This window comes from Rhinatrema bivittatum, chromosome 5, assembly GCF_901001135.1.
Source record: "Rhinatrema bivittatum chromosome 5, aRhiBiv1.1, whole genome shotgun sequence".
Taxonomy (NCBI): domain Eukaryota; kingdom Metazoa; phylum Chordata; class Amphibia; order Gymnophiona; family Rhinatrematidae; genus Rhinatrema; species Rhinatrema bivittatum.
The window spans coordinates 309,450,862-309,468,065 of NC_042619.1; the positions used below are offsets into that span (position 1 = coordinate 309,450,862).

At 47.9% G+C, this 17,204-nt stretch overlaps 1 protein-coding gene across 1 annotated transcript in view; it reads left to right on the forward strand.

Moving 5' to 3' along the window:
* Window positions 1–17,204, forward strand: part of FER1L5 (fer-1 like family member 5) — a 495,517-nt gene that overhangs the window by 179,960 nt on the left and 298,353 nt on the right. Inside the window, exons 31-32 of the mRNA XM_029603280.1 lie at window positions 11,838–12,019; window positions 14,393–14,551. Coding sequence (XP_029459140.1) covers window positions 11,838–12,019; window positions 14,393–14,551 — 341 coding nt within the window. The remainder of the gene's footprint in view (window positions 1–11,837; window positions 12,020–14,392; window positions 14,552–17,204) is intronic.

Genomic DNA, 17,204 nt, shown 5'->3' on the forward strand with positions numbered 1-17,204 from the left:
ATACAAGTTCTATATGTGATGGGTAAAAGTATAGCAGTGGGTGTCTATTGCTGGCCACCTAACCAAGATGAAGAAACAGAATGTAAAAATGCTAGAGAGGTTAAGTTTCTTGATGCCATAAATGACTGCTTCATGGAGCAGCTGGTCCTAAAACCGATCTAGTCCTCAGTGGATCGCATGACGTGGTGCAAAAGGTTACTGTGTTGAGGCTGCTTAACAATAGCAGTTATAATGCAATTAAATGCAGTAGCAGTTATAATGCAATACATTTGGCATAATCATTTCAGGGAGGATTATTAAGTAAAACTAGAAGCACATAACTTTAAAAAGGAGACTATGATAGAATGAGGAAATTAGTAAGAAAAAAATAAAAGGAGCAATTGTAAAGGTTAAAAGTTTGCATGAGTCATGGGCATTGTTTAACAATGTCATCTTGGAAGCCCAAAATAAATTTATCCCATGCATTAAAAAGGGTTGCAGAAAGACCAAATGACTGCCAGCATGGATTAATAGTGTAGGGAAAGAGGCAGTTAAACCAAAAAGGTAACATTCAAAAAAATGGAAAAACAGACACAAATGAAAAAAATTAGGTAACAGCATAACTACTGGCTAGTTAGAAGCAAAATAATAATAAGCAGACCAAGAGAGAATTTCAGGAGAAACTTGCCAGAGAGGCAAAAACTAATAATAAAAACTTTTTCAAGTACATTCAAAGCAAAAAACCCTGTGAGAGAGTCGGTTGGGTTGCTAAATGAGAGAGAGGTAAAAGGAATGTCAGGGAGGGAAATAGCTGAAAAAACTGAAGGAATTCTTTGTTTTGGTCTTTACTGAGAAAGATGTCAGGAACATTATCACAGAGATATGTTTTAATTGGTCAGACTGGAAACATTCTTTGATGGTGATAATTCTGACCAATTAAAACATATCTCTGTGATAATGGAGGATGTAATTGATCAAATTAACAAACTAAAGAGTAATAGATCACCAGGACTGGACGGTATCCCTCACAGAGTCCTAAACAAATTCAAACATGAAACTGCAAACCTGTTACTAATAATTTGTAACTTATCATTTAAAACAGCCACAAGAGCTGAAGATTGAAGGGCAACCAATGTAATGCTGAATTTTAAAAAGGGCTTCAGGGGTGATCTGGGAAATATAGACTGGTGAGTCTGATGTCCGTACTGGGCAAAAAGGTAGAAGCTTTTCTTAAAAACAAAATTACTGACCATATAGATAGACGTAGCTTAAGGGGAAAGAATCAACATGGTTTTAGGAATGCAAAGTCCTGCCTTACAAATCTATTAAACATTTTTTGAAGATAAAAATAAACATGTAGATAAGGTGAGCCTGTTATAGTGGATTTTCAGAAGGCATTTAACAAAGTCTCGGATTGTGAGAAATTGTGGGAGGACCTTGTGAGACTGGGGATACTGGGTATCCAAATGACAGATGAAATTTAATGTGGTCAAGTGCTATGCTTTAGCCTTGCACTTAGGGAAAAATAATCCAAAACTAAAGGGCCTGATTCACTAATGCAATTCTCCAATTCTGTGTCTATGGTAAAATGCCTTGATGAATCAGGCCCTATAGCTGCACGATGTTAAGTTCCCTATTAGAATTAGGATGAAGGTGTCATCGTGAACAATAACTTGAAATCCTCAGCTCAGTGTGCAACAGAGGTAAAAAAATCTTCTGTTAAAGATAGTAACTGCCATTCTGTGCAGGTTACCCCATGCCTTCTGTTAAAAGTAACTGCCGTTCTGTACATTTTACCCCATGTCTTCTGTTAAAGATAGTAACTGCCATTCTGTACAGGTTACCCCATGCCTTCTGTTAAAAGTAACTGCCGTTCTGTACATTTTACCCCATGTCTTCTGTTAAAGATAGTAACTGTCGTTCTGTGCAGGTTACCCCATGCCTTCTGTTAAAGATAGTAACTGTCGTTCTGTGCAGGTTACCCCATGCCTTCTGTTAAAGATAGTAACTGCCGTTCTGTGCATGTTACCCCATGCCTTCTGTTAAAGATAGTAACTGCCATTCTGTGCAGGTTACCCCATGCCTTCTGTTAAAAGTAACTGCCGTTCTGTACATTTTACCCCATGTCTTCTGTTAAAGATAGTAACTGCCATTCTGGGCAGGTTACCCCCATGCCTTCTGTTAAAGATAGTAACTGCCGTTCTGTGCAGGTTACCCCAGGCCTTTTTTTAAGGGTAGTACAATACATTGAAATCCTCAGGTCAGTGAGTTGGGGGCGGAGTCAAAAAAGCAAATATAATTTAGAAATAATCCAGAAAGGAATGGAAAATAAAACTAAAAATATCACATTATCTCTGTACTGAGCCAGGAGGCAACCACAGCTTGCGTACGGGGTGCAGTTCTGGTCACCCATCTCAAAAAAATATAAAGAAGAACTAGAAATGGTGAAGAGGAGGGCCACAAAAATGATAAAGGAGAGGGAACCTCACCTGTATAACGAGAGGCTACAAAGGTTAGGGGGACTGAGAGAGAACACGATAGAAATGTATAAAATCATGAGTAGGGTAGAATAATACTAAAACAAGGGAGCACGCCAAGAAACGGACAACTAACAGATTTAAATCAAATCTTAGAAGGTACTATTTTCCCTCAGAAAACAATCAAGCTGTGGAATCTTTTACCTGAGGACATGGTCAAGGCAACCAGAATGGAAGGGTTTAAAAAAGGTTTGGGCAAGTTCCTGGAGGAAAAGTCCACTCCATATAACATTATTAGCCAGGTAGACTAACTATTGCTATACCTGGGAGTAAGAAGAAATAGATCTACTGTTTGGGATCTGCTGGGTACTTATGACCCAGACGATTTACTGTCTGAGACAGGATGCCAAGCTTGATGGTGCTTTGGTCTGACCTAGTATGGCATTTCTTATGTTCTTTAAGCTTCTATTTATTTATTTAGATTTAGCTAATGCCTTTTCATTGATAACTCAAGGCAAGTTACATTCAGGTACTGTAGATATGTTCTTATGCTCTTTCACATTATAAAAATACACAACATAATGTTAGTTTAATGTCTGTTTGATCTGCAATTACAGATTTAACATCAAAGCAGTTAACAATTTAAACAAATAGAGCTTACATTTAAATTCAAAAAAGTACAAATAAAATAATATAGATAAGTTACAAAATCAATAAGACAATAAACAGAAAACATAATTCTTGAACAAAAACATTTTAGCAATAAATGCCAGCGAAACAGAGCTACTCATCATCACGCCACAAAACAATATCTCTCTCAACCCTACCCTTCATTCACAAGCTGGCACTCTCTCTGTACAGCAGGTCTGCAGTCTCGGCATCATCATAGACAACCACTTCTCACTAAAAAAAATCATCGCAGCCACCGTCAAAAATGGCTTCTTTAAACTCCATACTCTAAAAAGAATTAGATCTCTCCTGCACCCGCATGACTTCCAGACTGTTCTACAAGCTACAATATTGTCAAAACTAGACTACTGCAATGCAATCCTACTAGGGCTGCCAAAAAACTCACTGCAACTGTTACAGATGCTACAAAACGCAGCTGCCCGCATACTCACCAACGCACACCGCCACGAACACATTACCCCCTTACTCCAACACCTTCACTAGCTACCAGTGGCATCTAGGATTATTTACAAAGTCCTCACCCTCATAGTCCTCACCCTCATAGTCCTCATAATCCTCAGGACCCATACTATGGAACTCCATGCCCCTAGATTTAAGACTACAAAGAGACAGCAAAACCTTTAGAAAAGGTTTAAAAACCTGGCTCTTTAAACAAGCTTTTCAGAAACAGAAGGGAGAATAGAAACAAGGGACAGGCAAAGCACGATCAATATAACATTCACACACACTGCCATATTCACTAAGTGTGTAGTCTTTAAAGGACCAGTCACAATTTTAAAGTTAATTCTGTAATAAAAACCGAGATAGAAACATGGACATGATTAATTACATTTAACATTATTGATCACTAACTATGTTACCGAACCTTATGGCCTTGTAAATGTGCAAATCACAGTATCATAAATTTTATGTGCCTTGATGTAAACCGTTGTGACGGTATCCTCCAAACGACGGTACAGAAAAGATTTAAAATAAATAATAAATAAATACACAATTCCCTGTACGTACCAGGATCAGTCCAGACAGCTGGGTTATGCCTCCCCTCCAGCAGATGGAGTCAGAGAGAAAACTGAAAGCACCCCCTAGATATACTGGTGTGCCACCTGCGATCCTTCAGTATATTCTCTGACTCCAGCAGATTGAGAGGCATAACCTGCGGTCCTGGCCTGGTCAGTTTGTTCGTACTGGGAAAAAAAAAAAAAAATAATAATAAGAAAAACAATAATAGAGGGACAAGATCATTTGGTTTCTTCTTCTCTCTGCACTGTATGTTCGTGTTGGTGTTTTGTGTGAGCGCAGCGCGGGTTTGAGCTCAGAGTGGGGCAGGCACATAGGGCACTGCCCTGTGAAGGTTCCCGGGTTAGACGGTCCTTGAGGCTGGGGGAGAGCTTACCGGTGGGCCGGTCACCCTCCCCCCAATTCCAGGGGTCCCAACCCTGAAGGGGGTGTCCAAAAAGAAAAAAAAAAAAAAAAACAACTGTTCCCTTTTTAAAGTAATTGAGCCACTTCAGTCCTGTTGGAAACAGGCAGTGGGTTTTTTCTTTTTCACCCCGGCCTGCCAGAGCCTCTACGGACCCCGGAGGGGGTGGCTCAGTCACCCAGCGCGCTGAGCCGGTGAGGGGTTTACTCACCTCGTTTTTTGGCGCCTTTTTTCATCGGGGCTCCATTTTCTTACCGCGATGTCGCGATCTTCGGCCTGTGTGGCCTGTGCAGGAACGGGGGCGCGACTCTCCCGGTAGGGCCTCTGTCCCCGATGTTGCCCCGGGGACGAGGGACCCTCCCGGGGGCCGAGCGCTGCCCGCAGCGATGCCTTGCTGCCTTCTTCGCCGCGGCATCGCAGCGCTTCTAGCAGCCGTTCTCCGGCCCCTCCTCCCTCGGGGAGGAGTGCGGCGGCCATCTTGGCCACGCGGCAGACAGACTCGGAGGCATCGGAGGAGGAAACCTCCCCTCCCCCCTCCCCTAGCGAGCGAAATCCGCAGTCCCCGGCCGATTTGGGGAGCCCTCCTGCCCCTCCTCCCTCGGGATCCATTAGGAAGAATTTAAAAAGGTCGGTGCCTTTTTTCTCCGATTTTGTGCTTTAATGCACAAAGCTTTTTTGCAGACTGAAGCTGGTTGGGAGGCAGCGGTCCCTTCTCCCCCCAAGGTCCCTAAACCTGCCTTGCCCCAGGGGAAACCGCTGGGCGTAGGGTCCTCCGGAGCCAGTGTTCCCCGCCCGCGGGGGGGGGGGGCTGAGGGCACAGGGGTTGCGGAACCGGTTCTGGCTCCCCAGGAGCCTTCAGATTTGCTGGCGACGGACGACCAGATGCCCGTGGAAGGGGATGACCCCCAGGTGCTGCGTTTATTCGGCAAGGAGGAGTTAAGCTCCCTTATTCTCCATGTCCTGCAGGAGCTTGAGCTAACGGCGCCCCCCCCAGGACGCTGATACTTCTACGGGGGATATCGCTATGGCAGGGCTTCGGGCCCCCCCCTCAGACTTTTCCATTCCATCACAAGGTTTTACAGGTTGTTTCAAAGGAGTGGGAACTGCCAGAGTTTCCCTGAGGGTCACTCGGGCTATGGAAAAGCTATATCCCTTGCCCAAGGACTCCTTGGAACTACTAAAGACACCGTCGGTGGACTCTGCTGTCACAGCTGTGGTTAGACATACGACTATCCCTGTTACGGGTGGTATAGCCTTGAAAGATCTCCAGGACCGTAAGCTGGAGATCTTGCTGAAGCGTATTTTTGAGGTGGCGGCCCTAGGTGTCCGGGCGGCGGCGTGCAGCGGCCTCGTGCAGAGGGCCAACCTGCGATGGGTCCAGCAGTTGCTGACCACGCAGGAGCTTCCTCCGGGTGAGGCTGAGCAGGCCAATTGCGTGGAAGCCGCGGTTGCTTATACAGCGGATGCCTTATATGATTTGTTGCGTACTTCAGCTCGCATAATGTCCTCGGCTGTTTCAGCTCGGAGGTTTCTGTGGCTCCGTCGTTGGTCGGCGGATGCCACCTCTAAGGCAAGATTAGGTTCCTTCCCCTTTAAGGGCAAGTTGCTTTTTGGAGAGGAGCTGGATCAACTTATTAAGGACCTGAGAGACAACAAAGTATATAAGTTGCCGGAGGATAAGCCGCGTCCATCGCGGGCGTTTGGGAATGCTAGGGCTCGTTTTCGGGGTCAAAGGCGTTTCCGTGCGGGAAGAGGTGGTGCCTTTCCCCAGAGACAACAGGCAACGAGAACCCAGTCCTGTTCTCCTTCCTTTCGGGGCAGGAGGCCTCAACGTGGAGGCTCCTCACAAAGTTTCGCTGCCATTAAGCCGGCGCAATGAAGGTGCGCAGGCCCATTCCTCCGTTCCCGTTAGCGGAGGTCGGCTGTCCCGGTTTTGGGAGGAATGGGTCAAAATAACTTCGGATCAATGGGTCCTCGACGTGGTCCGGTACGGCTACGAGTTGGATTTTGTACGTCCCCTCCGGGATCTCTTTATGGTGTCGCCGTGCGGTCCGGTGGACAAGAGGCTGGCTATAGTGCAGACGCTCGATCACCTACAGGCTCTGGGGGCGGTGACCCCGGTCCCGCCGGACCAGCTTCGCACGGGTCGGTATTCCATTTATTTTCTGGTTCCCAAAAAGGAGGGCACCTTCCGTCCAATCCTGGATCTCAAGTGAGTAAACAAGGCCTTACGAGTGCCTCGCTTTCGGATGGAGACGCTACGGTCTGTTGTTGCGGTCGTCCACAAGGGAGAATATTTGGCTTTTTTGGTCTTGACGGAGGCTTATCTCCACATTGGTATCCGAGAGCATCATCAACGATACCTACGCTTCATGGTGCTAGGGTCCCACTTTCAGTTTTGTGCCCTCCCTTTCGGCCTGGCCACCGCGTCGCGAGGGTTCACCAAGGTGCTCGTCGTGGTCGCAGCTTCTCTTCGTCGGCAGGGAGTACTCGTGCACCCTTATCTCGACGATTGGCTCATCCGGGCGAAGTCGCATGCGGATTGCAAACGGGCAGTTTCCCTGGTAGTGCGTCAACTTCAGTCGTTGGGTTGGGTAGTCAACTTCGCGAAGAGCGGACTCGAGCCGACCCAACATCTGGAGTTTTTGGGCGCGCGATTCGATACCTTGGTGGGCAAGGTTTTTCTTCCTCATCAATGCAGGCTCAATCTCATGGCACTGGTGCGGCGCCTGCTGGCTCTCACGACTCCCACGGTGTGGGATTATTTACAGCTCATTGGTCATATGGTATCTACAATGGAGATGGTGCAATGGGCCTTTGCGCATATGCGGCCCTTACAGAGATCACTGCTCTCTCGTTGGGATCCCAGATCAGAGGATTACGGTCTGGAACTCCCTTTACTGGAGGAGGCCCGCTCCAGTCTCTCCTGGTGGCACAATCCGGACAACCTGCTCCAAGGCGTGAACCTGGAACCCTCTTCTTGGTTGGTGGTGACGACGGATGCCAGTCTTACCGGCTGGGGGGGCGGTCTGCCAATCCCGAGCTGTTCAGGGCACCTGGTCAGCGCGCCAGTCCACTTGGTCCATCAACCGCTTGGAGACCAGGGCGGTACGTCTGGCCTTGCGTCGCCTCCTTCCCATGGTAAGCGGCCGATCGGTACGTATTTTGTCGGACAACGCGACCACAGTGGCGTAAATAAATCGACAAGGAGGCACAAAAAGTCGTGCGGTAGCAACAGAGGCGGTGTTGTTGATGGCCTGGGCGGAACGTCATGTGTCGCACCTAGCGGCCTCCCACATTGCCGGCGTAGACCACGTTCAAGCGGACTACCTCAGCCGACAACATCTGGATCCAGGAGACTGGGAGCTTTCGTCGGAGGCAATGTGTCTCATCACTCGGAGGTGGGGGACTCCGCACTTGGATCTCATGGCGACTCGGACACATGCGAAGGCGGCGTGTTTCTTCAGTCGAAGAAGGGAGCACGCGTCGGAAGGAGTGGATGCGCTGGTACTTCCGTGGCCCCGTCACATCCTTCTGTACGTGTTCCCACCGTGGCCCCTGGTGGGGAAAGTGTTACGACGCATAGAGTCCCATCAGGGTCCGGTGATTCTCGTGGCTCCGGAATGGCCGCATCTTCCGTGGTTCGCGGATCTCGTCAACCTGGCGGTGGACGGTCCTCAACGACTAGGTCATCTGCCCAATCTCCTGCGTCAGGGTCCGGTAGTTTTCGAGCTGGCGGATCACTTTTGTCTGGCGGCTTGGCTTATGAGCGGAAGCAGTTAAGGAAGAGAGGTTATTCGGATGCGGTGGTGTCTACCCTGCTTCGAGCGCGTCGGTCTTCTACTACGCTTGCTTATGCTAGAGTTTGGAAGGTTTTCCATCATTGGTGCTCCGGTTTGGGTATCACGCCTAAGCGTTCGACCGTTCCTCAGATCCTCATGTTCTTACAGGAGGGCCTGACAAAGGTTTTGGCGTATAATTCGCTTCGTGTCCAGGTTGCGGCCCTGGGATGCTTGGGAGGTCGGCTGGAAGGGTTTTCCCTTGCGTGTCATCCAGATGTAGCTCGGTTCTTACGAGGTGTCAGAAACTTGCGTCCTCCTCTTAGGCTTCCCTGTCCTTCCTGGAACTTGAATTTGGTACTCCGAGGCTTGTGTGTGGCTCCGTTTGAGCCTATTCAGTCGGCTTCGTTGAAGGATCTGACCCTCAAGACGGTTTTTCTTGTGGCTATTTCCTCGGCTCGGAGAGTGTCGGAGCTACAGGCTCTTTATTGCAGAGAACCGTTCTTGCGTATTTCTGATTCGGGGGTTTCCTTACGAACCGTGCCGTCTTTTCTACCTAAGGTGGTCTCGGCGTTTCATGTCAACCAGACGGTTGAGCTACCCTCCTTTTCGGCGGAGGAATTGCGGTCTCCCCAAGGTAAGGACTTGCGGCGTCTGGACGTCCGGCGAGTTCTCCTGCGCTAGTTGGAGGTTACCAATGATTTTCGAAAGTCGGCTCATCTCTTCGTGTTGTGGAATGGGCCCAAGAAGGGTCTTCAGGCGTCTAAGACTACAATTGCCCGATGGTTGAAGGAGGCCATTGCATCCACATACATTGGCTGCGGTAAGCCTGTTCCGGATGGGCTTAAGGCTCATTCGTTGCGTGCTCAGGTGACTTCGTGGGCAGAGAATCGATTGGTCTCTTCCCTGGAGATATGTAGGGCGGCCACTTGGAAATCTTGGCATACGTTTGCCAGGCATTATCGCCTGGATGTCAGGGGTTCCGTCCTCTCGGTCGTTTGGTAGCAGCGTGATTCGAGCGGGACTCTCAGGGTCCCACCCCAGTTGAGGCGGCTTGGGTACATCCCAGCTGTCTGGACTGATCCTGGTACGTACAGGGAAAGGAAAATTAGGTAGGGATGTGAATCGTTTTAGGACGATTAAAATTATCGTCCGATAATTTTAATATCGTCTTAAACCGTTATGGAACACAATACAATACAGATTCTAACGATTTATCGTTATAAATCGTTAGAATCGTGAGCCGGCACACTAAAACCCCCTAAAACCCACCCCCGACCCTTTAAATTAAATCCCCCACCCTCCCGAACCCCCCCCCAAATAACTTAAATAACCTGCGGGTCCAGCGGCGGTCCAGAACGGCAGCGGTCCGGAACGGGCTCCTGCTCTGAATCTTGTCGTCTTCAGCCGGCGCCATTTTCCAAAATGGCGCCGAAAATGGCGGCGGCCATAGACGAAAAAGATTGGACGGCAGGAGGTCCTTCCGGACCCCCGCTGGACTTTTGGCAAGTCTCGTGGGGGTCAGGAGGCCCCCCACAAGCTGGCCAAAAGTTCCTGGAGGTCCAGCGGGGGTCAGGGAGCGATTTCCCGCCGCGAATCATTTTCGTACGGAAAATGGCGCTGGCAGGAGATCGACTGCAGGAGGTCGTTCAGCGAGGGTTCCGGCGCCTCGCTGAACGACCTCCTGCAGTCGATCTCCTGCCGGCGCCATTTTCCGTACGAAAACGATTCGCGGCGGGAAATCGCTCCCTGACCCCCGCTGGACCTCCAGGAACTTTTGGCCAGCTTGTGGGGGGCCTCCTGACCCCCACGAGACTTGCCAAAAGTCCAGCGGGGGTCCAGAAGGACCTCCTGCCGTCCAATCTTTTTCGTCTATGGCCGCCGCCATTTTCGGCGCCATTTTGGAAAATGGCGCCGGCTGAAGACGACAAGATTCAGAGCAGGAGCCCGTTCCGGACCGCTGCCGTTCTGGACCACCGCTGGACCCGCAGGTTATTTAAGTTATTTGGTGGGGGATTTAATTTAAAGGGTCGGGGGTGGGTTTTAGGGGGTTTTAATGTGCCGGTTTTTTGATTTTTCGATTTTTCGATTTTTAACGATTTTTCACGATATTTTACCCCCCCAAACGGCAACAATACGATTCCCTCCCCCTCCCAGCCGAAATCGATCGTTAAGACGATCGAGGACACGATTCACATCCCTAAAATTAGGTTCTTACCTTTGCTAATTTTCGTTCCTGTAGTACCATGGATCAGTCCAGACGCCCGCCCACTTCTTTCTGGGAGTCCGCTCGTGTTCCATTATTATCTTTTCCATTACAGTTGGTGACTACACCACAGATGAAGCGTTTTTTCGCTGTACAATTGTCTATTGTTGCATGTTGACTGTACCACTTTGGTGTTCTATTTGTTTGTCTGTTTTCATGGAGGTTACTGTTTGATCTGGCCTCTACGTTGCAATGCACTCAGTTAAGTTTTGGAAATTTTGTGGGGATGGCATTTGCGATGGTTGGATTCTTACTTCTGCTTTGATATCACATATACTGAAGGATCGCAGGTGGCACACCAGTATATCTAGGGGGTGCTTTCAGTTTTCTCTCTGACTCCATCTGCTGGAGGGGAGGCATAACCCAGCTGTCTGGACTGATCCATGGTACTACAGGAACGAAAATTAGCAAAGGTAAGAACCTAATTTTCCTATCCATCTACAATCAAGATATGCAATGGTTCTCTGACCATTTCACATTCCAAAAATCAAATAGACCAACAAGAACAATACAAAGCCAAACTCAAGACTCCCTCGCTCAAACATATCAAGCATGTGTCAACGAGAGAACGATCATTTACTATAGCAGGAACCAACATCTGGAATAAAATGCCCACAGACCTGCGCCAGGAGCCGTGCCATAAAAAATGTAAACAAAACTTAAAGACTTGGCTCTTCAGACAAGTCTATACATAATGGTTACCTCATCCTCAGAACTACCGTCCCCACCGTCCCCTCTCCATCACACACGATATCTCAACGGTTATTTCTTACTGGTAAAAATCATTTGTATACATTATTGTATCCCCATACAATATATTGTATGGGGATACAATAATGTATACCAAGCAGATTTCAACCCATCACTCCTCTTGCTGCAATTGTTTGAAAGTTCTTAACTATACATAGTTTCTCTCAAGAGATGACATCCCCCTGATAGGCTAGACTCTTTTGTACTATATGCTTATGCTATTGTTTTTGTTACTTACTTTATTAGATATAGGCTTGTTTGATTCTCAATTGATTGTAGAGCTTGTTGCTGAATTATGGTTCATTGTAAACCGAGGTGATGTTTGTAACGTGCCGCGGTATATAAAAAAAATCTCTAAATAAATAAATACATAATCTCAAATGTACTATACATCATAATAAAACAAATATTAAAATAATAAGAAAATAAGGCCTAATACAATTCTCATAAAGAAAGTATTTAACCTGTCTCCTCAGATCCTTATGCCCATGTCGCCTTCTTGTACAAGAGCCAGCGCACCGAGGTGCTGTCAGCCACCCTGCACCCCATCTGGGACCAGACACTTCTGTTTCATGATGTGCTGATATATGGGGACCCACAGGCCCTTCTTCAGGACTCTCCCTTTGTCACTGTGGAACTGTTCAACAAGACCAGCATAGTAAGTGTTTGGTTTCCTTCCCCATTAAGGACATGGCAGATTAGATTTCATGATCTATAGTACCCTGGAGTTGACAAATACATGAAAATTGTTCTCACAATTCACCTGCAACAATAATCAAACCTTCTTTGTCAGAAGTACCGAATGACTCGATTTCAGAAGGAAGACTTTTGGTGATTCCTTATTTTTGAACATCCCAATGTATTCAGGGCTGGTGCAACCAAGGTGCAATCCATGCATTCAGAAAGGGTGGCAATTCCTGAGGGGTGATACCAGGACAGTAAGCTCTTTGTCGTTCATACTGATACTGATCAACAGGCAGAACAATCTGCTGCTTATCTCCTGCCTCCTGAAGTGGATTGGTTTCAGTGTCCTCAGGAAAACCAATCAGATGAGGGAGGTGAGAGAATAGCCATGTGATAAAGTTATTGCTACTGGCACACACAAGGGGAGGCGGAGACTGTCTGATAGAGGAGCTTAGAGAGGAGGGGGTGCGTGAGAAATGGCTGAAGTCGAGGAGAGAGCAGAGAGGAGAGTGGAGGGACAGCAGCGAAGAGGAGGAAAAGAGGCTCCTTGTCTGGTACAGAGAGTGATTAGAAAAATGTATCACATCTATTAAAAAACATGAAACAGGTTTGTGAGCTAAAATATCAATATGGATTTGTAACAATGTGGTCTCTGGGAGTCAGCTGTTTAAGATGGGAACTTAATGTCTCTCACTGTCACCAGAGATGAAGCATTCAAGAGGAGTTGGGAGTAGGACGAAAGGATGAAAGAAAGAAAGTTGGCATGTGTATCCTTTTTCATCTCTCCCTCCCCCCGTTAATTTACTCCGATTTCAGGGCGATGACCAGAACTCAAAGGTTCCCAGATATGGGCACCATGCTTTGGGACTTCTGCTGCCACCACTACCACTACAGGAAACAGCACAGCAATCGTTTGAACAGAGTGTCAGAACAGGTTGCACCAGCTCTGAATGCACCGTGCTATTTTTAGTCCATTTTTCTCCTGTTTGACATCAGCACCACAGGAGCCAGAACGCACCGGGGATAAGGGAGGAGAATCCTGGCATGCACCTATGAGTGTTGCATGGTGCTGCTTGGGTACTTGTACTGTATAACTCAGAAGGCATGACTGAGTAACATGTCATATTGGGAGAGGTATGCAGGGCCGGATTTAAGATTTTGGCACCCATAGGCAGGACCAGAGAGAATGGGAAAGTTCCCCATGGAGACTGAAACGTGGGGAGGGAGAGGGGGGGAAGGGGCAGTGTGCCACTGTGATGCTCCTTTCAAATGCTGCCAGCACCTGACCAATCAGGAGAAGGCTTCTCTTTGACTCAGGTATTTGATGGCTCATGCCTGTGTTGCCTGGGCCCAAGCCTGGATTCGTACAAAGGCCTAAAAGTCTGTGCCTAGGGCAGCAAAATTCGGAATGTGGAACCTTTTCTGCCTCCTGCCCCCCTCGCGATCCTGCCCCGAACCTTGGACGGCACCTCTCCTGCTGCCACCGCTGCTACCTCCTCCTCTTGGACCCTGGCTCCGGCGGGGATCCTCCAAGCGCAGCGAGTGAGGGAACTGAGGCTGCACTCACAGGCCCTGCCCCTCGTGGGCTCTGACCGTGAGGGCAGGCTTAGTCCTCATGCTCACCACGCTTTGAGGATCCCCACTGGAGCCAGGGTTTGCCGATGGGATGGTAACAGCACTGAATCAGTGTCTCGGTCCCTGCCTATGCCTACATTTAGGGTCGGGGATGTGAGAGATGTCGTACTCTACACACACAATCTGATATTTATGTACCGTTTCATAGTCTTATTTTTTCACTTGCTATTCTAATGTATCAATAGGCTGAAATGTAAATATTGTGCTGTTCAATTTCTCCCCTTCCATCCCAAGTTTATTTTCCTTGTTTTTTGTAACTTTCCCTCTCCCTTTTTCTGATTCACTGTATTTAAAGTTCAAGGTTCTTATTGAAAATATTGTTTTTTACGTTACGTTATGCTTTACACTCCTTGTTATTTGTAAACCGGGTTGATGTGATGCCTATCATGAAACTCGGTATAACAAAAACAATAAATAAATAAAATAAATAAATATTAAAAACTGGGCTTTAAAGAGCAGTGGTCTGGGGTCATTTCCATTCTCATTCACTCTTTGTCAGGAGAAAGGTAAAGCGAGGCAGTAGGTACAGTTAGAGTTGCCACCTCACCCCAGGTCAACCAAAAAGGCCGATACCATTGTGGTTTTGACCCCCTTGCATGCATGCACTTGTAGTTTTGAATGGAAAAATTGGAAGCACCGTAGCTGAATCCAGGAACAAGAATAATATGCCCACGCTCCCCAGCCCCCTGCTGATGCTCCTCTTTTGTCCCAGGGGAAGGATGAATTCCTGGGGCGATGTTTGTGTCAGCCAGTCGTTTACCTGGACCTCAGTGCCCGGGTCATCCCCCAACTTCAGTTGTACCCAATCAGAAGACAAGAGCGATCGGCTGGTGACCTCTCAGCAGCTTTCGAGCTCCTATTGGACAATAAGGTAAGATTGGGCAGGATTTTCTGCTTTTATGCAGCAAATGGTCGCCTTTAGTTCACTGCATACTCTCACCCCCACACATCCATGACATATTCATGACATATTTCCTACCCCTTACACTCATTGCATGATTTGCTCCCTGCTCCCTGCATTTAGCATGTGAATCACGTCTGGCTCTTTACATTCAGAGTATGGAAATCTCTCTACTCTATACACTTAGTATGTGGTTTGCTCCCTACCTCTTACACTTAGTACACGATTCACTTCCTTTTCTTTACACTCAACGTGTGACAAACAGCCTACCTCCTTTCTTCAGTACCTGATTTTCTCATAGCTCCTTACATTCAATGTGTGACTTGTTTGCTGCTCTTTAAACTCAGCACGTCTATCTCCCCCTTCTCCTTACACTGAATGACTCGTTCTCTGCTCCTTATACTCTAGATCTCTGTCTGCTGCTTGCAGTCAGCACTTGAATCAATGCTCCTTACACTCTGTGCACGTCTTGATCTGTGTCTTACACTCAGCACATGGCTCTTTCTCTCTACTTGTTACATTCAGTGCATGGTTTACTGTTTGCAGTTTAAGATGTGACTCACTCCCTATGCCTTACACTCAGCACATGGCTTTCACTTGGTTCTTGTGTTTATTGCTTGGTAGGGGTGTGCATTCGTTTTGAACGCATATGTAAAACGCAACTTATATTTTTAAAAGAGAAAAAAAAGGTTTGAGGAGAAACGCATCGCGAGTTCCAACTTATTCAACATAGCTATGTTGAATACGTTGAACCTAAATAAACACTTAAACCCCCCACCCTCCTGACCCCCCCAAGACTTACCAAAACTCCCTGGTGGTCCAGTGGGGAGTTAGGAAGCCATCCCTGCACTCGTCTGCGATTTCCTCATGGTGCCGATAGCCTGTGTCACAGGGGCTGCCCCTGCCATTGGTCAGCCCCTGTCACATGGTCACGGCGCCATCTTGTGCTCCTACCACGTGACAGGTAGGTCATGTGGCAGGAGGTCGCTCCGGGACCCCCGCTGGACCGAACCGGAACTTTTTGCCAGCTTGGGGGGGTCTCCTGACCCCCCCCAAGCTGGCCAAAAGTTCCGGTTCGGTCCAGCGGGGGTCCGGGAGCGAAGGCGCGGAGGAGCACGTGACGTCGGTGTGACGTCGGCGTCACGTGCTCCTCCGGTCAGGAGGCCCCCCCAAGCTGGCCAAAAGTTCCGGTTCGGTCCAGCGGGGGTCCCGGAGCGACCTCCTGCCACATGACCTACCTGTCACGTGGTAGGAGCACAAGATGGCGCCGTGACCATGTGACAGGGGCTGACCAATGGCAGGGGCAGCCCCTGTGACACAGGCTATCGGCACCGTGAGGAAATCACAAAGGAGTGCAGGGATGGCTTCCTGACTCCCCGCTGGACCACCAGGGAGTTTTGGTAAGTCGTGGGGGGTTTAAATTTTTATTTAGGGAACCGGGAAACGTATGGACAGATCCACAACTTATGGATTTCTCCATACTTCCATATTGAACGGAATCGACCCTCACCTTCAACGTATCAACGTTTCACCGAAAACATTTTGCCTGCACATCCCTATTGCTTGGTTCACTTCCTTCTGCTTACAATCAGTTAATGGCTTATTTGCACCCTGATCCTTGTCTTCAGCACTTGGCTTATCATATGCTCCTTGTGTTTAGGTAAATGACTGACACAATAAACACCATTATGGACAGAGGAACTCATTAAATGTGTTTGGGGAGGATGAAATTCCTCTGACAACAGATTCCAACGGGAGAGAAGGGCTCTATGAAGAGGCTGCATATGAGCAAATGCCCAAGGCACCAAGGCCAACGTCGAAGCCATAGAACCTAGGACTTGCAAATAGTCTCATACCCTGGACACCGAACGCTCCAACAGGTGATGAATCTGACCCTGCAACTTCAACATCCTTCCAACTACTCTCCCCTCCGGCATATCGAATTGAGCACCTAGATATTCCAGGGTCTGGGAGGGAATGAGATGGGTCTTTGCAAGATTCACCACCCAACCTAAAGTATGCAACTGTTGCAACACCTTCTGCACAGAGGACTTCCAATTTTGCCTGAATGAGCCAGTCATCCAGGTATGGATGCATCAGCATCCGTTCCCACCTTAAGGCTGCCACCATCACTACCCTCACCTTGATGAATGTATGCGATGCTGTTGCCAAACAGAATGAAAGAGCTTGAAATTGAAAATGTTCCCCTAGGATCAAAAACCTCAGCACTGCTGATGGTCCTTTCTGATGGTTATATGCAGATAAGCTTCCGTCAGGTCTAGAAATGCCAAAAACTCTTCTTTGCATATGGCTGCAATAACCAACCTCAGAGTCTCCTTGCGAAAACGCAGAACTTTGAGGGCCTCATTCATCTTTTTCAAGTCCAGAATTGAGCATAATGACCCCTCTTTCTTTGGCCCCACAATATAGATGGAGTACCTCCCTGTTCCCCTCCCACAGCACCGGCACTATAGCCCCCAGTTGCCTTAAGCGATCTACTATCCCTCGAACTGCTTCGCGCTTAGCAAAAGGAGCACAAGTATTGTGTTTGGTGGTTTGCAGGTCAGCTCTGCAAACCACTACACTTACTTCCAGCCCCAGCACCGCTACAGACCTCCCAGAG